Raw genomic sequence first — 27,455 nt, forward strand, 5'->3', positions numbered from 1 at the left:
GACCCATTTTGCAATTATTTGAATAATTGCAAATCACTTACCCTACCTTTTAAAGTAGTAAAAGTACAATTTTTTTTGAAAAGCTCACAACGCTCACAACGCTCACAACGCTCACAATCACAAAGCTCACAGCGCGTCGCGTTGTGAGCTTGTAGATCGGCCATTTTCAAATATCCTTGATATAAAATTGGGCTAAAGTGGTTAATGTATGTTTTATAATGTAATACTTTATATCTGAAAAGTAACTAGTAACTAAAGTTTTCAAATAAATGTACTGGAGTAAAAGTACAATATTTGGATCCAAAATGTAGTGGAGTAGAAGTAAAAGTATTGGAAATTTGAGATACTCAAGTAAAGTACAAATACCTCAAAATTGTACTTAAGTACAGTACTTAAGTAAATGTACTTAGTTACTTTCCACCACTGCTCAGACAGAGACAATATTTATTGAGTAGAAACATCTATAAGCAATATGTTCTGGTGTGCTGGAGGCTCTGTCCTCCAGCTCATTCAATTCCCTGTAAGCATGAAACTATAATGAATAAATGATCTGCCAAATATTACAGGGAATGAAATAGCAAGACCCCCCCCCCCCCCCCCCCCCACCAAGGGAATAATATAGAAACGGAACCCTCAGATGGATTCTGGAGTGATGGTGGGAGTGCAAAATCTTCATAGAGCAGAGAGCACAAAGCAGCATATAGCAGAGAGCAGGGCAGATTGAGCAGTAAGCAGGGGGGTTTTAACCCATTGAGACCTGAAGCAGATTCTACATGTCTCCTAAATCTCAACAGTTTTCTGAAAAACGTATGTTTCTATATCAGTGGTGCTCAATCTTTTTCATGTCAAGGACCCCCAAAATGATATGTATTTGGCCGCGGACCCCCATCAAAATATTTTGTTCCAGGGACCCCCCAGAAGCAAAGATTTGAGTTAAGAATGTTCGCTTTAAAAATATATATATTGAAAGATTTGCACACTTTTTCACGATTTTTCAAAAATAGCAGATCTACAAGCTCGTAGCGCGGCACTCGGTGCCGCGCTATGAGCTTGTATATCTGCTATTTTTGAATAGCCAAAGTGTAAAATAATGCTTTTTGGCTCAAATCAAAAAATGACACAGTTCCAGGTATTAATGGGTTAAATAGCCCGGCCCAGTCAGATGAAGTGTGCATGTGTGTGAGTGTGAACCAATCACGTGGTCAGGAGGACCTTTCGCTGCTTCGAGTCGTCTGCCTGAACTAGATGCACCGAGTGCCGCGCTATAGCTTGTAGATCTGCTATTTTTTGAAAAAAACTCGTGAAAATGTGTGCAAATCTTTGAATATATATTATAGATATTTTTAAGCGAACATTTGTAACTCAAATGTTTTGCTTCTGAGGGTCCCCTGGAACAAAATATTTTACAAATGTTAAAAATATATATATATTCAAAGATTTGCACACATTTTCACGATTTTCTTTCAAAAATAGCAGATCTACAAACTCGGTGCCGCGCTATGAGCTTGTATATCTGCTATTTTTGAATAGCCAAATAAAATCCAAAAATGACACACATTATGCGTTCCCGGTCTTAATGGGTCTTAAGGCCAGTCCACACCAATGCAACTCCTTGCAACATGCAACTACTTTGCAACCATTATTATCCCCAATGGCAGTTGCATGGAGTTGCATTGGTTGTGGACTGGCCTTAAAACTGTTGTGTTGCAAGGCAGTTGCGACTAGTTCCATTGGTGCAGTCTCTGGCCTTTACAAAGGTTAAAGGGTCTACACCATGAAAATCACATTTTTCTTGTTTTTTTGTATTTTTTGGGGTCCCCAGTGTCTCTTGTACCCAAAAAATTTTTTTTTTTAATTCAGTCATTCCTTCTCATTTCATGGATTTCCAGAATGGGCGTGTCTGAACAGGCGATCTCAGAATGGCAATGTTTATGAGGTCATAAACATTTTTGATGGCAAACCCAATGTTAAATGAAAAGTGCCCGAATCGCTCCGAAACTTTTTCTACCCCCCCTAAGTGGGGGTCTACGAACAAATACTTCGGGCTCGGATTTTGGCTCCGCCCCCCGGAAGTGGGTGAAACAGGCACCTCAAACACTTGGTGGAATTGTTCAAAAATGTTCAAAGTGTTTTTTTTTCGATTTTGTATTTTTCTTAGATGCTTCCTTTTATGCAGAATTTTTCCATTTATTTTTTTTATTTTTTATATATACTTTTATTAACAGAATTTTGTATTAACAGAATTGCTCAGTAGCCCCCCCCTGCCCAAGAGGACGTTTTGGTATTGCAGCTGAAAGTGCTGTATAAGCCAGAGACAATTGACTTGGGATGAGTATATCTGAGTGATGATTTAGGCTCAAACCTTTTGAAAAAGGTTTGAGGGACATACACCATATGATATTAAATATCAAATATTTTTTTTAAATTCATGGTGTAGCTCCTTTAAGGTCTCATCACAATGCATTAAGACCTGAGGCCGATTCTAAAAATGTTGCTATATATCGTCTCTGTCGGATAGAAACAACAAAACTGTGACTTCTAACACATTGCTTGCCAGAGGGTTTTCTATTACAGGATCAGCCAGTGCCAGGAATTTTGACCATTCTGACTCATCTTTGAGGACCCACAGAATATGTTGTGCTATGACTATGAACACATGGAATATCTCAAAACAAAGATTAGAATCTCTTCTTTCATCTGAAAAAAAAAGTGAGTTGATAGCATGTTCCGTTTTTTAGCTAGAGGTTAGAGTTTTGAGCATTTTAGTGAAAGACACACTTTAGATGCATGAAATGATTTCAAAAGTCTTTGACATTTATTATTTTATTTTTTGGCAGACAATGTGTTAAGGCTTCGAATTAAATTAAATCTGCTTTCGTGCGACGCTGTAGTATGATCAAGTAGGGCGTTAATTTACGGAAAAAAAACATAGAATATGGAGATGAGAGGTTTCTGCCCGACGACAGCGATATATAGCTACAACTAAAATGACACGGAGGAGTTACCAGCTTGAAAGGTATAACGACGTACAGGTCTAAGTGTGTCTCAACACATAATAATACCACAAACAAGCAGTGTGACTCACTCCGTCCATAAGGCCTGTGTCTTCAGAGGTTCAGCAGCAGCAGTAGGAGGAGGAAAGGGTCATGGCTGAGAGGGGAAAACACATTCCAACATTCCGACAATTAGTTTTTCCTTATCTTCCCCCCCCCAAACATACAATCAAGCAGTGGTGGAAAAAGTACTCGCATGTTGTTTTACTTAAGTAAATGTATCAATACTGCAATGTAGAAATACTCTGTTGACAAGTAAAAGTCCGGAATTCAAAATGTACTTGAGGAAAAAGTACAAAGGTATTGGTATCAAAATGTACTTAAAGTACCAAAAGTAGAAAGAGCCCGTTATGCAGAAGGTCCAATTTCACAAGTTTTCAAATGTATGAAGTGTATAAAGATCTACAAGCCGATCTACAAGCTCACAATGCGGCCCGATGCGACGCATTTGTGAGCTTGTAGATCGGCTATTTTCAAATGGCCGAAATATACATATGGCTGATGTATGTTTTGTAATAATAATCAAAATCTACAAAGCCAAAGTAACTAGTAACTAAAGTTTTCAAATAGTTGTAGTGGAGTAAAAGTACAATATTTGGATCTGAGATTAAGAGTATTGGAAATAGTCAAGTAAAGTACAAATCCCTCAATATTTTACAGTACTTAAGTAAATGTACTTAGTTACTTTACACCACTGCAATCAAGTAGAGGATTTTTATTCTTTTTTTTTCGAGATCTTGGCATCACATTTTTTCATATCCCATCCATCACCACGAAGAACTCGGGCCATAATAATAACATGCGGCAACAGAGAGACGGCTCTCCCCTTCCCTTTCACACCGGCTGGTTTGTCAGATCCTTTGGCCTCGCAACACCCATTCATCTCTAATGAAGGGTCCGTTCCCCCGGTTTCCTGCCAGTACGGGGCCGTTCAAAGCTGATGTTGTTGTGTTTTTTTTTCTCTTTCTTTTTTTTCTCTCCTTTCTTTTGCTTCGCCCCCAATTAACCCATTAAGACCGGGAACGCATCTGTGTAATTTTTTTTTAGATTTGAGCTAAAAAGCATTATTTTACACTTTGGCTATTGAAAAATAGCAGATATACAAGCTCATAGCGCGGCACAGAGTGCCGCGCTATGAGCTTGTAGATCTGCTATTTTTGAAAAATCGTGAAAATGTGTGCAAATCTTTGAATATATATATTTTTTAAGCAAATATTTGTAGCTCAAATCTTTCCTTCTGGGGGTCCCTGGAACAAAATATTTTGAGATGGGGGTTCGCGGCCAAATACATATAATTTTGGGGGTCCTTGACATGAAAAAGATTGAGCACCACTGATATAGAAACATAAGTTTTTCAGAATACTGTTGGGATTTAGTAGACATGTGGAATCGGCTTCAGGCCTTAATGGGTTAAATCCTCATTGTCCTCATAGGACCTCTGTAAACATACAGTCAGCGACCAAGCTTTGAAAATACATTAACTTTATGGCAAGATTAACTTTATTGCTGAGTTCATGGCGAGTTTAAAGGACAATGCACTTGGAGTTCTCTCTTTTACTACCTCAGTGGGTATGATCTCCTGCAAACCTGTTTGCAAGGCCTGATTTTTGCTGTTGTTGGAAAATAGCCGATCTACAAGCTCCACCGCATTGCGGTGCGACACTTTGTGAGCTTCTAGATCCGCTATTCTCTGCGCGCAACTAAGGCTTGGAAGGTTTACTGTACTGTATATGAGCATTTAAAAACTAAATACATTAACTGGCTGGGATACAGCTTAAATGCAAACACACGCGCGCGCGCGCGCACACACACACACACACACACCAGTGTTCATTTTGACAGTCTGATGAAATGTTTTAGTCAAGTTTTTGTTGAGACTTTAGTCAACTAAATCTACAATTGATTTAGTTGACTAAAATGTATTTTGGAGGGCCTTGATAGCCTCTTAATGCCTGATTTGTAGAGATTTGTACAAGCTCACAACGCGTCTGCGACGCGCTGTGAGCTTGTAGATTGGCTAGATGTTTTCACATTTTGAACTTGTAAAATGGACATTTTGCACTGAGTACTTTTACTTTTTGTACTTTTAAGTACATTTTGATGTCAATACTTTTGTGCTTTTATTCAAGTAAATTCTGATTACCAGACTTTTACTTGTAACAGAGTATTTCTACACTGTTGTATTGATACTTAAAGAGGTGGTGCCATGGTTTTGCACTTTTTTGGTTTTTATGTGTATGAGGTTGATAGAACTTCATTAAGCCCCCTGTTGGTGTTTTTATGGTGTTTTATGTCTTCTCTGACTATTTTGAGTTTCTTCCTGGAGGCTGAAACCTTGAGGGTCAAACGTGCCAATAGAAAAACAGCACTTTAATGACACAGTAAAATGATACCCTCCCCCTCATTATCATAACACAACAGGTGTGGGCATGAGGAGGAGGAGGGACTAGGACAGGTGGGTGGTGCTAAGGTGGTGGAGGAGGTGCTAAGGTGAGAACCAGGTATACTTAATGAACTGGAGGCGTGTCCACATAAAAACATAATCTTTACAATTTCTGTACACTTTTGAAAAAAATCTTCCTCCTAGTATAACCATAATACCTGATGATTATGTTTTAGGGGGCTGAAAATCACGGCACCCCGTCTTTAACTTAAAAGTATAACATTTGAGTACTTTTTCCACCACTGCACACACACACACACACACACACACGCACACACACACACACACACAGTGGATGTCATCCAGAGCAGGTAAACAACAACAACAGTCAGTGTTTAGACCTAATTAGGGGGGAAAAGGCTCCTGTCCTTGGGGGGGCCCGACGATCCTGCCAGTGTTCCTCCTGGAGGCCATAAGTTTCTAGGTGGAGCTCGTTTGCAGCTTTATGCCAGGCTGAATGTCAGAGCACCTGGAGGAGACGTGTGTGTCTTGTTCTGTTCAGGGCTACTAGCATGGGAGCAGGCCTTTACAACGTGGTTACCGGTTAATTATTTAGTTCTTCTAAAAGAACACGCATGTTCACAGCAGCATGCACAGTCAGTGGTGCATGCTGCTGCTGAACTGAAACGTATAGGATTATTGGAGGACGCACAACCCATTGAATCCGGGAAACGCATCTACAAATGTCTTCTAAAAAAAGACGTGTGTTTCTATATCAGTGGTTCTCAAAACTTTTTCATGTCAAGGACCCCCAAAATTATATGTATTTGGCCGCGGACCCCCATCTCAAAATATTTTGTTACAGGGACCCCCAGAAGCAAAGATTTGAGTTACAAATGTTCGCTTAAAAAATATATATATTCAAAGATTTGCACACATTTTCACGATTTTTCAAAAATAGCAGATCTACAAGCTCATAGCGCGGCACTCGGTGCCGCGCTATGAGCTTGTATATCTGCTATTTTTCAATAGCCAAAGTGTAAAATAATGCTTTTTTGCTCCCCCCAAAGATTTGAGTAAAACATTTTCCCATCAAAAAATATATATTCAAATATTTGCACAAAATTGTTCAAGATTTTTCAAAAATAGCAGATCTACAAGCTCAGTGGTGGGTATGAGCTTGTATATCTGCAATTTTTGAATAGCCAAAGTATAAAATAATGGTTATAGCTAAAATCTAAAATGACACAGCTGCGTTCCCTGCGATTGATTGGGTTAAGGCAGTTAGTTCTCAAACATTTTCATGCCAAGGAACCCCACATTGATGTGCATTTGGCCGCGGACCCCCATCTGAAAAAGTTTTGTGCCAGGGACCCCCGGAAGAGAAGATTTTATGTTTAAAAAATGCAAAAGTTTCCAATATTTTTTATATAGCTTTTTCAAAAATAGCAGTTGTACAAGCTTGCAGCGCAACACTTCATTTGTATATCTGCTAATTTTGAATAACCAACGTATTATAAAATATGGATGAAGGGGTTAAAATGAGCGTGATGCTGTATTATAACATTTTGCGGGGGATCCCCTGGAACCCCCTCAAGGACCCCTGGGGGTCAACATTTCTTTGTATGTTTAAGTTATTTGTCACATCTGGCTGCCCTGTGCTACTTATGTTTACAAAGCCTAAGAAGGCTATTGTTAACCTTTTTCCGATGTTCAATGCCAAAAACACAATAAAATCAAATTATTTGTGTGAAAATCGTAAGTTAAATTTCATAATCTTGTCAACCCTAGTGGGGAGTCGTCCATCTCGATTAAGTCTCACTTTCTCCCGGCGAGTATGAATTAGATTTTGTCTGCTGAACATTAGCATTTCAGCAATTTGCTTTCGTAATGTCTAATGTTTTTAATGTAACCTTCAAAAGTACGGAGCAATTTGTATATCCTTCCATATAGACCACATTTAACCTGTGTGTGTGTGTGTGTGTGTGTGTGTGCGTGTGTGTGTGTGTGCGTGTGCTGCATTTGTAATGTAACCTTCTTCATGTAACCTTCAAAATAATCAGCAATTTGTATATCCTCTCGCACACGCCACATTTCACCTGTGTGTGTGTGTGTGTGTGTGTGTGTGTGTGTGTGTGTGTGTGTGTGTGTGTGTGTGCGTATGCTCGCACATGCATGAATTTGCGCTTGTGTGTGTATTTGCAGGTATATTGTAGTGTCTGTATGAGTGTACTTGTGAGTTGCTTGCTGTATTTCTATCAATGGACTGTGTGTGTGTGTGTGTGTGTGTGTGGTAACATAACAGTAGCATGAGGCATTGTCCTCTTCCTCCTCCTCCTCCTCCTCCTACCGTTGTGAGACGGGCCTTTGTTGTTTAGGCGATGTCTCCCCGCTGAGCACCCACAATGCATCTGTGCCACAGTGACGTCTCTGCCTGTCACGACGAGGCTCTGAGACACACACACACACACACACACACACACACACACACACACACACACACACACACACACACACACACACACACACACACACACACACACACACACACACACACACACACAGCTACTGACTGGCTACTACTTTCATCCCATCCTGCCACACAGACGTGATTCACACTCTGCTCACTAGCACTCCACTCAGAAATGTATTTCCCATATGTTCTCTTTCTCATGCACCATTTCTTCCTCTCTCTCTCTCTCTCTCTCTCTCTCTCTCTCAGGGTCTTCACTCAAATCTCTTTCTCACACACACACATCTTTCTCTCTCTTCTCCTGTCTCCCTCTCTGTTTCTAAGGCTCTGTCCACACACACATACATGTTTCTTTTCCCCGTTTTCTTTGTTGCGTTGCGTTGCCGTGTGGACAAGGTATCACTGTGTATTACTTTCAGCCTGGCGTTTTTTGGTCATGTTATTGATAGGCAAACATTTAAAAAAGATTGCACATCAACAAGCTCACAACGCGCTGCGATACATCTTTTAATCGTGAAAATGTGTGCAAATCTTTGAATATATATATTTTTTTACATTTGTCAAATATTTTGTTCCAGGAACCTCCAGAAGCAAAGATTTCAGTTACAAATGTTCGCTTAAACAATTAATATATATTCAACGATTTGCACAGATCTACGAGTGCCGCGCTACAACAAGCTTAGTATATCTGCTATTTTTGAATAGCCAAAGTATAAAAGAATGGTTAAAGTGGTTCAAATCTAAAATGACAGATGCGTTCCCGGTCTTAATGGGTTAATAAAGTATTCAATCAATCAATCAAAGCTTAGTCTTGCTCTTGCCGGACCATCGGAGAGTATCAAAACTAGCCGATCGACAAGTAGATCTGCTATTTTTGATGCTTTTGTGTGATGCTGTATTATGATAAAGTTGGGCGTTAAAAAACACAACGTTTGAATGGGTATATAAGAGCTTTCTGCCCCGACAGCGATGATATACAACTGCATGTGTCTGCCTGCACACTGCCATGGCTGGGAGCAATGGAAAGCTGAAAGCACATTTGGAGGCTATACTTTGGAGCAACACGAGCGCGCGCACACACACACACACACACACACACACACACACACACACACACACACACACACACACACACACACACACACACACACACACACACACACACACACACACACACACACACACACACACACACACACACACACACACACACACACACACACACACAGATTAAAGTTCTGAGTCACCACGCCTGATTTCAGTCATTTGGATTCCATAGAAACCAGCATGTCTTCTATGGAAGCCTGTCTACAAGCCTATCTATAAGCCTATCTCCAGTCACTTTCAGTTCAGCACAGCTGGGGTGTGTGTGTGTCAGTGTCGCTGTACAGCTGACGCTCGTTGACACTTGTTAATGTTACTTGCATCAAGCCTATCTACAAGCTCATTTGGATTCCAAAGAAGCCAGCATGTCTTCTATTGACGAATCCACAGAGCGGCAATCATAACTGCGGTGTCAAGCGGGTGCCGCTTTGCACCGCGACACCGCAGCTACAGGCAGCGCTCTGTGGATTTGTCTATATGGAAGCCTATCTACAAGCTCTCAATGCGTCTCTGATGTATTGAGCTTGTAGATAACCTTTAAATAGCCTATTATTTTTCAAAGATAAGAGCATTTGAAGTGGTCAAACTAGCAATTTGAATAGAACCATTTTAGGTTTCTTTGGCTATTAAAAAAATCAGATATACAAGCTCATAGCGCGGGACCTTGTATATCTGCTATTTTTGAATAGCCAAAGACATCCTAAAATGACACGGATGCGTTCCCGGTCTTAATGGGTTAAAGTTTAATTGGTGCTGTGTGAGTCAAGCTGTGGCTCATATAGCTCTGATGCTGAGCTATGAGCCATGAGCCACGGCTTGGCTCACACAGTATGAATTAGGCTGAAGAAGAGGGTCTATTATAAGACTCCAGCAACCCCTCCAGCACCCCCTGCCACACACACACACACACACACACACACCCCCACACACACACACACACACACACACACACACACACACATATTCCTCATACTACTGAGGACGTCTTAAGCAATTTATAGTGCCGTTTTTACCTAACCCAAACACACACACACACACACACACACACACACACACACACACACACACACACACACACACACACACACACACACACACACACACACACACACACACACACACACACACACACACACACACACACACACACACACACACACACACACACACACACACACACACTGACCAGGCTTTGGATCATGTGTGTGTGACAGGTTGTGGGTGGTGGGTGGCCGGCTCCAAATGGAAACTCTGCCACATGATCTCCACCCTGCTGTGGTTCATTGAGCATTGCGCGTGTGTGTGTGCGTGCGTGTGTGTGTGTGTGTGTGTGTGTGTGTGTGTGTGAGGTTAATTGAGCCCTCTGAGTTGATGAGTATGTTGAGTATGTCTTAATGTGTATGTTTGTAGTTTGAGGGGTTTACATGACCAGATAGTCGACCACATAATCACAACATACATCCTCCAGTCTTTCCCTTTCTCTGCCATCAGTGTCTTGTCTCTCTAGTATTTACTATGTTTTGTAAATGTACAGCATGCCAAACATCTCCACTTGTGTTGTATAATAATTATTATTATTATTTATCATTATAATTAGGTCCACTCCACACTCCTTTGCAGTATTTCTCTCTGTATATTTTGCATATACAGTTAACCCATCTTAAAAAAAAGAGTGCCGTGCTACCGAGTGCTGTGCTATGAACTTGTAGATTGCTATTTTTGAAAAATCTTGAACATTTGTGCAAATATTTGAATTGCCTCGGTGGACAAATACATATCATTTTGGGGTTCCTGGACATGAAAAAGGTTTATTGAGCCCTACTGATATAGCAACAACAGTTTTTCAGAAAACCGTCAGGATTTAGAAGAGATTATTTTGTAGAATGGGCCTCGGGTCTAAATGGGTTAAGTATCAGGGGCATTGGGTGCTACGGGGACAGCGCCTCGGGGAGCATTTAGGGGTTAAGTGTCTCTACCTCAGGGACACTTCGACACGTAACGCGGGGGAAATACATATATATAGGGGTGCGTGCAGTGGTGTAAAGTAACTAAGTACATTTACTTAAGTACAATTTTGACGTATTTTTACTTTACCTGAGTATTTCCAGTTTTCAGTACTTTTACTTCTACTCCACTACATCTCAAGAGGCAAATATAGTACTTTTACTCCACTACAATTATTTGACAACTTTAGTTACTAGTTACTTTTCAGATATAAATTGTTACATTATAAAACATACATTAACCACTTTAGCCCTATTTTATACTACAAGCTATATACTACAAGCTATATACTACAAGCTCACAACGCGTCGCGATGCGACGCGTTGTGAGATCTGTAGATCTGCTATTTTCAAACATTTTAGTACTTTTACTTTTGGTACTTTAAGTACATTTTGATACCAATACTTCTGTACTTTTACTCAAGTCAATTTTTGTAACAGAGTATTTTTTATATTGCAGTATTGGTACATTTACTTAAGTAAAGAATTTGAGTGCTTTTTCCACCACTGGGGTGCGTGCCTTGAGCCCCAAAAAGTTTGAGAAGCCCTGAGTGCTCTGTGGATGTGATGATGAGGCTTGTGCTACTGCAGCACACACACCCTGTCCCCCCCTAGCCCTGATTTACTATTCCTCCCACACAGCGCTAAGTGAGAGGAGAGCTGAATAATCCAGGCACCAGTCTTTCTCTCTCTCTCTCTCTCTCTCAGAGGCTCTTGCTTTTGTGTTTTGTTGCTTTAGTTTTGATTCTAACCACTTGAACCCCAGCATCCGTTCCAGGGGGGGGTCCCCTAGCTAAATGTGTGAATACGATCCTTTTAACCCTTATCTATTTACATGGTGGCTATTTTTATCGAAACAAAATCTTGATTGAAAATGTTTAATTTATGCAAAATTATTCAACATTTTCCAATACTTTCAAGATCGTTTTTATTTTTATTTTTATCATTTAGAGTAGCCAATTATTATTTACCCCCCTTTTTTTCTCCCCAATTTAGTCATTACGCCAATTAATTCCTCCCCACACACATTTCTGTCGCTGTGAGCTTGTAGATCTGCTGTTTTTAATAAAGTGTTTAAAATTATTGTGATGCTGTGTTAACCACTTTTGCTGGGGACCCCCTTGCATCTGTCTAAGTAAGATGCTATCTTGATTGCATTTTACGTTGTGGTCAAGAAAAAACAAGTTTAAGAAACAAAATCCTCCCTAACCCCCCCCCCCTCTCTCTCTGTCTCTCTCCCTGCAGATAAACGAGCTAAGCCATGTTCAGATTCCCATCATGCTTATGCCAGATGACTTCAAGGCGTACTCCAAGATTAAAGTGGACAACCACCTCTTCAACAAGTGAGTCATCTTTTAATCCCTGCCTCCTAGATTACGCAACCACACACACACACACACACACACACACACACACACACACACACACACACACACACACACACACACACACACACACACACACACACACACACACACACACACACACACACACACACACACACACACAGAGTATCGCCATAAACTAGTCTGTTTCATTTGAATATCGTTGGAAACCTTGTATGTACAAAGCATGTTCCTTGTTTTTTAAATGGATTTTGTCCAATCTGTATGGTAGAGTATGTTAATACAATATAACTTATACAATTAGGGTGGTTGTATTTAGTCTCCCTGCTCTTCTATTGAGACGATTAGATCGTGTCAAAGGTCATGTCTCACCTAGACACAGGATCTGACATGAATTTTGACCTAAAAACCTAATGATAACCTAATAAAAACCTTAATACTTCCTAAGGTTAATATGAGCATCAAATCAATATTTTAAATACGGTATGTTTTATTAGCATATGCATTCCACACATTGAAGGGCTGGACCACGCATGGACAAATTACATCAACTTGCGACAGGCATTGTCCCTCTTGAGTAAAAGATGAACTGTTTCTAAAATGAATAAAATATTTAAGGTGTTTTGAATTTTAGTTATAGAGGGCAATTATAATGTATTAAGGCCATATTATTAGCCAGGGATCCTTTTAATAACATTTTAAAGTAGCTAATAGCTATTTTCACTACTTTTGTGTGACATTCTTGTATGGTGAAGTAGGGCATTAATTTATGAAAGAACATAAAAAGTTGAAATTTAGAGATAGAAGGATATGGCAACGATGTGCTTTTGTCTGCCCTTCAAGCTACGATGTGCTTTTGTCTGCCCTTCAAACTACTTTGTCTGATTTTATTGCACTTTATCTTGCACTTTTGGTCTTTTGCAGCTTATTTTCTTTGGACTTTATGATAAGTCTTCTGTCTTGCACCCTTTCCATTGTCTTGTAAAGTCGTTGGAATGCTCTCTGGTCTTGCATTTGTTCTCCAGAATCAAATTCCTATTTGACAAATAAAGAGGTTCTGATTATTGTGATTTATGTCCCGATACGGTTACGCCAAACTTTTATGACTTTTATTGTGGATTCTGTCCCACTGTCTGATGTGTGTGTGTGTGTGTGTGTGTGTGTGTGTGTGTGTGTGTGTGTGTGTGTGTGTGTGTGTGTGTGTGTGTGTGTGTGTGTGTGTGTGTGTGTGTGTGTGTGTGTGTGTGTGTGTGTGTGTGCGCGTGTGTGCGCGTGTGCACGTTTTTCCAGGGAGAACATGCCGAGCCATTTCAAGTTCAAAGAGTACTGCCCTCTGGTGTTCAGGAATCTCAGAGAGAGGTTTGGCATCGATGACCAAGATTTCCAGGTACACGCACACACACACACACACACACACACACACACACACACACACACACACACACACACCATCACTAGAGCTGACAAGATTACAAAATTCAAGTTGACAGTTAATTGTCACACAAATAATTGCGATTACCGATTTAATTGTGTTTTTGGCATTGAACATTGGAACATATGAATACATTTCTTATTTCTGTTTGCCTTTCTGGCTTCGTAATCAAAAGTTGAACAGGGAAGACATGACAAATAACTGAAATATACAAAGAAATTACTGACATATTTAATCATTTATACTTAAAAATGTGTTTAAAAAATTGTGGAAATATGTCTTAACGCATCACGAAGTATAGAGGGTTTAAATGGCTACGGTTAAGTGGTTAAAACTCAAAGCCTAGTATGCTACTAATAGTTTCCAACAGTTATTGGTCCTGGCCTATCAGCACTGAGCTGTTGCTCCTCACTCCTTTTTCCTCCACTTCCTTTGTTTCTCTCTCTCTCGCTCTCTCTTTTTCTCTCTCGCTCGCTCTCTTTTTCTCTCTCTCTCTCGGCTCCTATCTCTCTCTCTCTCTCCTTCTTTCTTTTTTTCCCCCCCCTCTCTATCTCTCTCTCCCAGTAAAGTCCTGTTCCCAGAGCGAGGCAGTGAGTTGGCAGTGCGTGGTGGAGGTCAGAGCGTCCCCGTGCAGCTGTCGTTCTCTGGTGTTTACATTAACGCGCTGCTGACTCCAGCCAGCGGGCAGTGGGTGGATGTCGGGAGAGAGAACGCCCTTAGCGCTCGCTCAGGGACGAACGCGCGGCGTTCGTTTGTACATTCTCGGTCCGGCTAATATCTGTCTCCGTCAGGCGGGGTCTCATGTTATTGAGGGAATAGGTTTCCCCACATTTCCACATCATCAACCCAATTCTGTCTCTTTGGCGTTATTCCTCGATATATATATATACTGGCAGCGTTCCTTTGGTGTAATAACCAACGAGGGCACTTGCCAGCTGTAAGCTAGCTCGCTAGAAGACAAGCTAACTGTAGCAGAACCAATTGGTTTTAATGAGGTATGTTAATAATGTTAACGTGGCATTTGATCTTGTGCGATGAACAGAAAAAAGAGATGAGGCGATAATAAACGCCTGCGCTTCATGGTTTGTCGGGGTAAAAAAGATGGCACGATGTTGAATTTGAAAACATGACTAATGACAAAGAACCTACTGGGAGAAATACAACAATGTGCGAACACAGCGGCAAGATTTGTGAACCGTTGCGATAAAAGAAAGTTAGGCAATGGAATACACCCACCCTAAGGACTATTAACCATTGTGTTTCCTGCACTATCTGTACCGAGTGGACCTCTGACATAGACCTACTGCACATATAGACACTATCTGTACTGAGTGGACCTCTGACATAGACCTACTGCACATGGAGCTGCTACCTTTAAACACACAAAAAAAATCTGAGGCTTTTTGTATACTATTTTAAATCGTTTTTGGGAAAAAGTTTCTTTTGGGACTAATTGTCCCAAAAGTGACTGCAAAATCTTGAAAGATTTCTACAGATCTACAAGCTCATAGTGCACTATGAGCTTGTAGATCTGCTATCTGCCCGGGATTGAATGGGTTCATTGAACATAATACAGATGAAATATAATACTAACAGTATAAATGATAACGTTACAGATGAGGTTCAGAGGATGCCAGGGGGGGCAGAGAGTTCCATAAGGCATGTTGGATCAGGTTACTTTTGTGCTCAGTGTTATGGTCAGCATATGTGTGTGTGTGTGTGTGTGTGTGTGTGTGTGTGTGTGTCAGGGGTGTAAAGTAACTAAGTACATTTACTCAAGTACTGTACTTAAGTACAATTTTAAGATACTTTTATTTTAGCGGAGTATTTCCGATTTTCAATACTTTTACTTCTACTCCACTACATCTCAGAGGCACAATATTGTACTTTTACTCCACTACAATTATTTGAAAACGACATTGTAGTTTTAGATTATTATTACAAAACATACAGTAACCACTTCAGCCCTATATACATTTCGGCCATTTCAAAATAGCCCATCTACGCTTGTAGATCTGCTATTTTCAAAATATTTTTTTAAACATTTTACACATTTGAAAACTTGTGAAACGTTCTGCACAATGAGTCCTTTCTACTTTTGGTACTTAAGTACATTTTGATACCAATACTTTTCTACTTTTACTCAAGTACATTTTTAATTCCGGACTTTTACTTGTAACAGAGTACTTTTACATTGCAGTATTGATACTTTTAATTAAGTTTTAAAAAAAATAGTACTTTTTCCACCACTGCTGTGTGTGCGCACGCATGGAGGCTCAGCTGGGCAGCAGGTGTAGAGTCGGACGCCGCTTGTGGGCCGTGGAAAAGGTTGCTAGGTTCAGGTCCTCCTTTTATTTAAGGGGCTTGTATTCCCTATAGAACAGCTAACGTCAACCACATGAATCCCAGCGTCCGTATTCTTGGGCCAAGCATCTGCCAAATATACTGTAAAGCTATATAGATCTATAGCCCGTTGCAATGCATTGTGAGCTTGTAGATCTGCTATGTTGAGATGGGTGTGGGCCGCGTGCATTTTCGGAGCGTGTTTATTTTAATGGTCAATGGTGTTGGTGTGGGCCAGGGGTCTTTGACGTTTTTCATGCCAAGGACCCCTTGGCTGTGAGAGAGAGATGAAGCAGGAACCCCCACTACTTATTGTATACAATTGTGTTGCAGATTAAAGTTTTTCATAGATTTCAGACATGGCTTCATAGACTTGTTTGACAGCGCTATCATCAGTGTTGTGTCAATTAATGGTTTTTGCTTGTTTCAGACATCTAACCGCTTAAACCCTGAATACTGAGTAAACTTAACCTTTGGCTCTGCACTTGGTTCGCTCCTTTTTCCCTCTACACCAAACCACTTTGAAAAAAAAAGAAGAAAAAAATTGGCTGTTTGCCTAATGTTCTCCTCAGATTAGGGATGCTAGGGTTCAAGTGGTTAATGTAAAAAATATATAAATATATCCTTTCACACAAAGATTTGGCGGCCCCCCTGTAGTTACTCTGAGGACCCCTAGGAGTCCCGGACCCCCTGTTGAAGACCCCAAAGTACAAACCCCTGGGGACCCCCTGGTCAACCAAATATATAGGGAGTTAAGTGGTTAAAAAAAAGGTTGGTCTGTCTGTGGCCCTTTTCCAATGCTGTGAAAAAATATTGCATATGGTTGCAAAATATCGCATTCGCAGTATTCCTTTGTCACCCAATATGGGCCCGATCCTGGACCAAAACGGTGGTAATTGAGCTTGTTTCCTCTGGTGTGTTTTTTTTTTCTGTGCAGAACTCGTTGACGCGCAGCGCTCCCCTGATCAGCGAGGCTCAAGGGCGGAGCGGAGCGCGCTTCCACACCTCCTACGACAAGCGCTACGTCATCAAGACCATCACCGGCGAAGACGTGGCCGAGATGCACAACATCCTCAAGAAGTATCACCAGGTGCTGCTCTCACGTCACTAATCACAGTTCAAAACACAATGCGTTATGTAGCCATTTATGCACTGCAATATTCCCATATTAAAGGTACGGTAAGTGATTTTCTTTGGTTAAACAGCTCTATATTCTGATAGTACTCTTTGCTATATAGAGTGTTTGTTCAGTAACAGGAGTCTCCATGTCTCTCCAGCTCTTTATTGAACAGAAAATGCACCAATTATATCCAATCAGGATAGAGAAATCAGACAGGACACAGATTAAACGAGTGAAATTGGAAGTGATGACACAAAGAAATGAGCTGACAAAATTGGAAGTGGAACACTATAAACATTACGTCGATAAATGGGTACTCTCTCCTGATTGGCTGAAAATGTATTTTCTGTTTATTAAAGAGCTGGAGAGACAGGGAGACCCCTGCCACTGAACAAACACTAAAGTCTATGGGAGGGAGAAAAAATATTACCTTAAAGTCATACTTTAAGTTATTTCTTATAATCTTTCACTGGTATATTTTTCACAATAACCATTCCACATAAACCTGCTCTTTGACAGCTTCTGTCCCAGCCCTATGTTACACAGAATGACTTTAAAGTAGATTATATATAATAAACATAATCATAACATAATCAAATTACAATGTGGAGTACACTTACACATTTGGTCACATTATTGAAGGTCATTTTAGACATGAACAATAACCATTGGAGTTTCTGTGGTGTTTTGTGTCATATGCATGTAAACGTATTTATGATGTGGAGGGGCTGTTGACAGTCAATAATCAGACTGCTCAGTACTACGGGGAAATTAATGGAATAGTTCTATAAATAACCAGTGTAAACGGCTTAATCTAATTGTCTTACAATTAGATTAATTCTATATGTACAGTAATATTCTATACATACATATACAGTATATACATATAGAAACGCAGTATTCTCAAGGAATCCCATGCGCTACCAAGTTGATTGAATTTAAATTCCTCTCGTCTGACATGCACAGTATTGCTGGAACACACACACACACACACACACACACACACACACACACACACACACACAGACACAGACACACACACACAGCTAAGCTTATCTATCCAGGGTTGATCCAAGGCCTTATCTCTGCTTTCATCTCTCTTTTGTTTCTGTTGGTGGACTCATGCGTCTTAACACACTTCTGTCTGCCCTCAGTTCCTCTTGTCTCTGTCTCACACACACACACACACACACACACACACACACACACACACACACACACACACACACACACACACACACACACACACACACACACACACACACACACACACACACACACACACACACACACACACACACACAGACCTGCCACGTACACGCCAACCAAGATACTCACTGGCCAGCTCCCACTCTCTGTCACTGACTCATGCACCCCCATGCTTGCCTAAGCATGGCTATCGTTCCTGGGGTCCCTCACACCCAAATACACAGCATACACAATGTACAGCAGATACAACAAACGGACAATAGTTGACCTACAAAAGTTAAGAAATGGGTACATGATATATAGGAAAATAAATTCATTCCAGAAATTTTTATATTTTACAACAATATTTTACATTTCATGATAAAAGGAGAAAAGGGTTATCCATACCATCTTACAATGTTAAAAACTAATTATACATTTCAGTATCTTTTTTTTCTTCTTTTCGTTAACCTACCGATATCAACTTAACTTGAATAAAATATCTATAAAAATTATATAATTACAAACACAAATTAGTTGTTTTAACATCATTTTGAATCCTTCTTTTGTTTTGGCTTGAATAATATAACCCTCCACCTTACAACAGCTCTGTGCATAACCGTTTTCTGTATAACAGATGTTTTCACTTTGGGTAATATAAACCTTCCTTCTATTGCACGTCTTGTTTGATATTCATGATGAGCAAAAAAATGTGTGAATAACCTTTTATGATAATCCTTTTATAATAATACTGTCAACCACGCAGAAATATGAGCAGATAAACATATATTCACACGGTGTCCATTTTGCTGTTACATCTCTCTCATGTCAGGTAACCCCACACCAAGTGCGATGAAAGTGATATCTTTATTTAGAATTATTATTATCGTCAGCGGGTTCTATGTACTGCAGTCTTAACGTCAGTACCCGTATCTAGGAAGACAAACACACAGAGATTTGTGGATTAGCGTTTCTAGATAAAGTCGACATTGTCGGTGTGTGTGTGTGTGTCTATGTGCCTATAATATGCCCATTTATGGAGATCCCCGACCTCAGCACAAATCGGCAACCGCTTCTCTTGCGTTTTGTTTTTTGTTTGTTTGTCTAACCTTATTCAATTCAATTTTATTAAAGTGTCAAATCACAACAAGTTGTCTCAAGACACTTTACATGTAGAGCAGAGACCCGACATTGTCCCACCCTGAGCAAGCAATTTTGCGACAGTGGCAACGAAAAACTCAGGCTCTAGGGTGGGCGGCCATCTGCCTCCACCGTGTCGGGGGGGGGAGAAGAGAGAGAGAGGGGGAGAGAGAGACAAGTAGTAGCAATAACAACAATAGTATAATAGTAAATATAATAGTGTAAGATAGTATATAATAATATAGTACAACGATAATGTTGTATAGTAAATAATGGTATGATATAAGAATGCTGTGTTAATATACAGTATAGTGGTATGGTATAATATAGTAGCAATTATGCACCTTATTTCTAGGATTTTTAGGATTGATTGATTTATTTTACTTGTTTATAAAGCTCTCAATGGTCTGGCACCTTCCTACCTCTATGACTGCCTGTCTAGATATGTTCCAAACCGCCCCCTCAGGTCTTCCAGTGCTGACCTGCTCCAAGTGCCTATAAAAACACGGCGAAGCAGCATTCTGCTTCTACGAATGCTGCTTCACCGCATTGTTTGCTCCTTAAAGCACTTTGAGCTGCATTCTTTTTTTTACTACACCTTTGCTACACTCCCTCTGTCAGCCTAGGGAGAGCCTAGAGCCGGGCTCATGCCTCATTCAATGCGTGAGAGCTAGCAAGCCGCTTCTTATCACCTGACAGGGGGAGGTTCCCTGGTTAGACGTAGCGCGTGGAAGGAACACGTTGAAAGGTGCTATAGAAACAGTGGTGGAAAGGAACTAAGTACATTTACTTAAGTACTGTACTTAAGTACAATTTTGAGGTATTTGTACTTTACTTGAGTATTTCCAATTTCCAATACTTTTACTTCTACTCCACTACATCTCGGACGCAAATATTGTACTTTTACTCCACTACATTTACTTGAAACCTTTAGTTACTAGTTACTTTTCAGATATAAACTATGATATAATGAAACATACATTAACCACTTAAGCCCTATTTTATACCTAGGCTATTTGAAAATAGCAGATCTACAAGCTCACAACGCATCGCGATGCGACGCGTTGTGAGCTTGTAGATCTGCTATTTTCAAATATTTTGTACTTTTACTTTTGGTACTTTAAGTACATTTTGATGCCAATACTTTTGTACTTTTACTCAAGTACATTGTTAATTCTGGACTTTTACTTGTAACAGATTATTTTTATATTGCAGTATTGGTACTTTTACTTAAGTAAAGAATTTGAGTACTTTTTCCACCACTGTATATAAATAACGTTTATTATTATTATTATTATTATTATTATTATTATTAACCTCATTTACATGCTGTACCAGCTGGATTATGCAAGTGCCAGATCAGAGCTCAATCAGCGAGTGTGAGAGAGAGAGAGGTGGGAGGAAGTGGGAGTGGAAAACAGTGTTGCACATTATAAGCTAATGATCTGGGGACCCCCCCCCCCCAAAAATAATAATTAAAACCCCCAGTTTTATGGTCGACGGACAGACACACAATCTGGTGGGCTCCCAGGGTGCACCGGTGCGTGGGTGTAACGTGAGGAGGGAGGGAGGGAGGGATTCAGGCAGCGCTATAGGGCGGTGCAGTGTACTGGTGATGCACCGTCAACCTTAATGACAACGACACCCCATATCCCTCTGCTGCTGATCGATGAATCATGAGACAGCAGATCTCTCTCTCTCTCTCTCCCTTCCTCTCTCCTCTCCTCTCTCTCGCTCTTCTTATGTTTCATTCACATACACACTGAAGTCCTCCTTTTTTTAGGCACTTAAACCTCATTTCCAAAATGTTGAAAATAGCAGATCTACTGTACAAGCATGATTGATTGACTTTAATTGGTGACATTAAAGAAAGAGCACAAAAGCACCGACATACAGTCATTGTATCACCGAGGATGAAAACACAATAAAGCTCGAGGGCTTATTTCCATTGAGGACCTTTTTCATAGCATGTCAGCATAACAAACAGCGACACATCGACAATACATCACACAGATATACAGAAGAAATTAGACTCTTAATAAATACAACGCGGATGCATCGCAGCACATTGTCAGCTTGTATATCTGCAGAATTGTGAAAACTTCCTGAAAATCTTGATGTGTTTGTTCTTTTTTTTTCTTGTCTTTTCTTTTTTTTTTCCCGTGGTCACCAGTTCATCGTGGAGTGCCATGGCAACACGCTGCTGCCTCAGTTCCTGGGAATGTACCGCCTCACGGTGGACGGAGACGAGTCGTACATGATCGTCACGCGCAACGTGTTCTCCCACCGTCTCTCCGTCTTCAAGAAATACGACCTCAAGGTAAGACGGCCGGGCCGAGGGGGGGGGGGATGGAGGCTCACAGATAAATAGATGACTGTTGAGGTTTATTACTGCCATTGACTGTTTCGCTCAGTGGTTCCCTAACTTTTTAGCCCGTGACCCAAAAGAGACATTTGATGTCTCTCCCCGGGACCCAAACTAGTGAAAATAGCAGATCTACAAGCTCACAAAAATTCACAGAAATTCTGTTTGTGAGCAACACGTTGTGAGCTTGTAGATTGGCTTTGTTCACTTCCGCTTAAAAGTTACATTTGTGGAACTTATTTTGTCATAATTTTATTCTTTAGAAAAAGAAAATATGTATACAAAAATTAATATTTTTCATTTTATTTTTTTTAAATCTTTTTTTTAAATGTACTTGTGACCCATAAAAATCAGTCCTCGACCGACAATTGGGTCCCGACCCACAGTTTGGAAAACAGTGGTTTAGCTGATAGCCTTTCCGCCCCCGACACAAATTCAAGGCAGACGACAAACTAAGAGCCCAACCGATGACAGAAAATACATATCGTCTCTGTCGGGTGGAAAACTGGCAAAAGTAGCAGATCTACAAGCTCAAGGCGCGTTTCGCGCTTGCGGATCTGCTACTTTTGATTCTTTTCTGTGACGTGTGTAGTATGATTAAGTAGGCCGTTAATTTACGAAAAAAATACAGAGTTAAAGTTAAAATACAGAGATACTGTAAGAGGTTTCTGCCACGACAGCGACGATATATAAAAGTTCAAAATGGCTGCAGGCAGGCGGTAGTAGTCCTCACATCCAGAGACAGAAGAAGGGAGGAATGAGTCAGGAGAGGGAAGCATCCCCCCATTCCCCCAAACAGCATCTCAGCCGCCATGACTCATGTATTCTTTTCCTGCCTTTGGTGTAGGGTTCCACTGTGGCGAGAGAGGCTAGCGACAAGGAGAAGGTACACACACACACACACACACACACACACACACACACACACACACACACACACACACACACACACACACCTTGAAACGTACTTGACTCACAAACTTTTTAACCTGTTTAACCTCATCCTTTCCCCCCTTCCCCGGTCTCTCTCTCACTCTCACACACACACACACACACACACACACACACACACACACACACACACACACACACACACACACACACACACACACACACACACACACACACACACACACACACACACACACACACACACACACACACACACACACACACACACACACACACACACACACACACCCCCACACACACACACACACACACACACCCCCACCCACACACACACACACACACACACGCACACAAACACGCACCCAATCCTCAACCGTCAGCCTGGTGTGCCCATCAAGCTACACTGATAATGAAAGTCATTGATTGTGGATGAACTGCTCCGCCACTCCCATGTTTCCGATATGAAAGCCATGGGGGGAGCGTCTGTGCTTTTCTTACAGTAGACGACCACCACCGCCGGTCTACTGTCATCACTCTCACAGAACGGAACCGCCGAACGTCTTGGCACGGGATGACAATAGCAGATACCCATCTCCATCCCCTTTAGCAGATATCCATCTTCCATCCCTTATAGCCATGCCACCACTCATTGTGCCACATCCCTCCCTCGCTCTCTCCTTCTCCCTCTCTCTCTCTCTCTCCTTCTCCCTCTCTCTCTCTCTCTCCCTCTGTCTCTTCTCTCTTTGTGTCCAGCCCTCCTGCACGCTCTGGTGACGTTGTGTGTGTGTGTGTGTGTCGTCTCTCCCCCACCCCCCCCCCCCCCCTTTCCCCGTTCCTTGCTTTTGAACCTGTGCTTCAGCTGTCTCCCATGAGTCCCTCTGCTTGTGGTCTGTGTGTGTGTGTGTGTGTGTGTGTGTGTGTGTGTGTGTGGGACACTGAGTGTGTTAACCACTACTTAAGCCCTTGTTCACAAAAGTCCAAAAATAGCCGATGTAAGCTCCCGACGATGCGTTGCAGCGCGTCAGGAGCTTGTAGATCGGCTATTTTTGGAAAATAATTTAAAAACACTACATTGAAAGTGGTTTGAGGGTGTGTGTGTGTGTGTGTGTGTGTGTGTGCGTGCTGATTTGGAGTCCTCCCTGTGGAGTGTACGGTGATTGTACCATGCCACAGAATGGTTGGATGACTGTGTCAACGTAACCGTGCTTTCATTTGTGTGTGTGTGTGTGTGTGTGTGTGTGTGTGTGTGAGTGAGAGAGAGTTTGCGGTTTACAGCACTGGGAAATGTTTCATAGTTTGGAGGAAGGTTATTTTAAGTCGTTGACTGTTGAGTTTGATGGAGTGGTTTGGTCACAGAGCCATCTGTCTCCAGAAAGTGATGTCATTGAAATCACTGAGGCAGCAGTAGTTCCCTTCACGTCTGAATTGCTCAGTGTTTTTGGAAACCTGGCCAATTTCAGAAAACATACTTTGCCAGCTTACAGTTACAAATGATTTTTGGATATAACGTACCAACAAGAGTACCGCTTTAGTCAAGAGTAAACCTCTTGAATAAAAAAGACTGTGTGTGCTCTGTTGGTGAGTGAGTATTTACAGGTTAAAGACAGTTATACAACAGGTAGTTCCAACCAAGCACTCGGATTGGTTGAAATGGGTTCTCCAGCCGTGCTCAAACGAGCATGACAGCACACCTAGCTGTTCTTAACACATTGCATGCCAGTCGCGTAGATCTACGCGAACCTATTTAAAGCCGCAGCGTGCCAGTCGCGTAGATCTACGCGAACCGCCGATTCCCATGTTAAGTGCCCCAGGTGCACTTTCCGAATTTTTTTGATCCATTTCCGTTTCCGGTTTCCGGTCGGAAACGGAATTATTCGGGTTCCGGTTTTTTCGATCGTATCCGCTTCCTGTCTGGGATCCTGTTTAAAACTCGATTTTCTCTGGTTGTTGTTTTTCTCCTCGCTGATCACTGTTTATGGTTGATCGGCTGTATAGCTTCAAGATGGCGGCACGGATTTGGAAACTGTTTTCGCTGACCGTTTCTCACGGATCCGCTGTGTGTTTAGAACCAAATGAACGCGCACTTTTAACTTATTTAGCGAGGTCTGTGGCGACATGAAAAAAACTAAAAAACAACAATAAAACGCTGGCACTGGTGAGTACATTATGAGATTAAACTCTGGCATGGAATGTGTTAAATGAAACCAATCAAAATATGAAAATCAGCTGTGCTCGGCAGAGCAGAGCGGCTAAGAGGTTAGGCTAGCAGTTTGGCATTGGAAGTTTGCAGACGTAGCAGCTAAATCTGCCATTAAAACAATTTGAATTTCTATTGAATATCTTAATTACAATGAGATTGAGCTGACCGTTGAGTTTTGTTTCTCTATGTGTTCAGATGGGAAAAGTTGTTTAAAGCGCACAACCATCTCAATGTTGGGTCTGGACTGGCTGAGTAAACAGGGACTCCGTCTCTGTCAGACCACAACATGTATTTCCAGGATAATAGAGATAACACATGCAGAATATGAATACATTTGTATTATGTTTTATTTTGATGGTAACTTTTGCATAATCGCAATATTACATTCGAGGGTGGCTTTACCGTGATTATTGGATTATTGGCTCTGCCTCAAGCTCGTTCCTGACCACATCACTGTCGTGTCAATACTCACGGTAACGCACACCCTCTCGTGTAATATTGCTTAATTGACTTGGCAGTGAGGTAATTGTTCTGGGCTCTGATAACCCGAGGGACAAAGCTCTTTGCACAGTGCTTTGTTCATTCGTCTACAGTATTAAAGGCCATTATTACCCCATCATGTGAAACCAAAGCTAGGTTCTCCTACTGATTCAGTGCATGTGTACTGTTCACCTGGCTCATTTAGTCTCCACGTGTGCACAGACATGTGCTCGAATCTAACCGGACGGACCCGGTAAACAAACATCGTGTTGACAGGCAACAATCTTTTTTTTTTTTGACTGAAGAGGAAGCTCTTCATGTTTACTGAAATGAAGAATGGAAACTCAGTGTTGAAAATGCAGAACAATCAGGCAGGAAGTTTATAGAGGTTTCCTATCACATCCTTAAGAAAGCATTAACCCTATAGCGTCCATATTCTGGCGCGAACATACGGCGTAAATAGCTGATCTACAAGCTCACAACGCATCGCAGCTAGCGCGTTGTGAGCTTGGCTGAAGAGATTCGGTGGAGAGGGAAATACTAGCCCATCTACTATAGAGCCCTGGGGGATCCCGGTCAGCAAAGTACCGTAGGTTTAAGTGGTTAATAGAATGCAGGTAAACTTGTCAAAGGAATTTACAAGCACAACTTCAGAGTAAAGCACGTAAACCCAGGTTATTGCATATAATCACACTAATGCTATGCATGGAAATGCTTCAATCAAATGATTTCCAGAAGCAGATCATTCGCTGTTTTGGGATTTATTGTGTGCAATGTACTGGCTGTCAGAGTTATTATAGTTAATTGACTAAACCTTTTAGTTGACTGCAATTTTAAAAAGTTTCTATTTCACAAAATGCAAACTAATAGAAACTAAACTAAACTAGCACACCTGCTTTAAAAAAATCTACTTTTAACAATCTAAACTAACTGAAATTGCTAAACACAGAGTCAAAACTAAATGGAAAAAAGAAAAGCTATAATAACCTTGGTGTCTGTTTGACTGGCTGTGTTGTGAATATTATAGTGGGTCTCTATGAGCAGGGTCATGGTTTGACCGTGAAGGGTCTTAACTTTCCACTGGACCTTGTTACTGTAATAGGGGGCTTTAATCAGGGAGCAGCAGAGCATAGAGCAGACTCCAGGGGGAAACCCCCCCCCCCCCCACCCCCCTCCATCTAAACAGAAGCTAAACATAGAATGGAGGGGGGGTTAAATACTTACAGAACACCTGAGGATTAAATCCCCACGAGTTCTGTATGTGTGTGTGTGTGTGTGTGTGTGTGTGCGTGTGCGCGTGTATTGCTATACTTGTGAGGACCAAATTTCCCCACAACTATAGTAGAATATGAAAATAATTCTTAGAGCTACGTTGGGATTAAGGCTTTGGAACACCTGAGGATTATTAAACCCCTAATTTAGAAGTTAGGTTTAGGGATTAGAGATGGAGTTGTGCCTGGATTTACACTTACTTGCGCGCTGGTGTCCGTGCACCGAAGAATTGCTGATCTACAAGCTCACAACACGTCGCAGCGCGACGCGTTGTGAGCTTGTAGATCTGCAATTTTCCGGCTTTAGGCTTATGGTAAAAGATGTTATAGTATAGTGATAGAAACGTGTGTTTGAGAGAGAGAGAGACGCTGTGGACACATACAGTAGAGCTGATCGCCACTGACTCTGAAGTGATGCTAACCAGTAACCATACATGTTATGAATTATTACGTTATTAATGAGTCATGTTATCCATGATAATTGCTGTGGTTGAGCTCTGCTTTTGACATCTGAAAATGTGTTGTGCCAGGAACACCCCCAGAAAAGAAGTTTCATGTTAAAAACAAGTCTACATTATTCAAAAGTTTCCAAACATATTTGATATTTTTTCAAAAGAAATTCAAAAATAACAGATGTACAAG

The 27,455-nt window shown here is 41.1% G+C and overlaps 1 protein-coding gene across 1 annotated transcript in view; it reads left to right on the forward strand.

The window, feature by feature from the left end:
* Positions 1-27,455, forward strand: part of pip4k2aa (phosphatidylinositol-5-phosphate 4-kinase, type II, alpha a) — a gene marked incomplete at its 5' end in the record, with an annotated part of 76,744 nt that overhangs the window by 30,490 nt on the left and 18,799 nt on the right. Inside the window, 5 exons of the mRNA XM_080417296.1 lie at positions 12,262-12,359; positions 13,653-13,749; positions 17,075-17,227; positions 21,759-21,905; positions 22,798-22,836. Coding sequence (XP_080273422.1) covers positions 12,262-12,359; positions 13,653-13,749; positions 17,075-17,227; positions 21,759-21,905; positions 22,798-22,836 — 534 coding nt within the window. The remainder of the gene's footprint in view (positions 1-12,261; positions 12,360-13,652; positions 13,750-17,074; positions 17,228-21,758; positions 21,906-22,797; positions 22,837-27,455) is intronic.

The sequence above is a fragment of the Gymnoscopelus braueri genome (genome assembly GCF_963280865.1).
Source record: "Gymnoscopelus braueri genome assembly, chromosome: 21".
NCBI lineage: Eukaryota > Metazoa > Chordata > Actinopteri > Myctophiformes > Myctophidae > Gymnoscopelus > Gymnoscopelus braueri.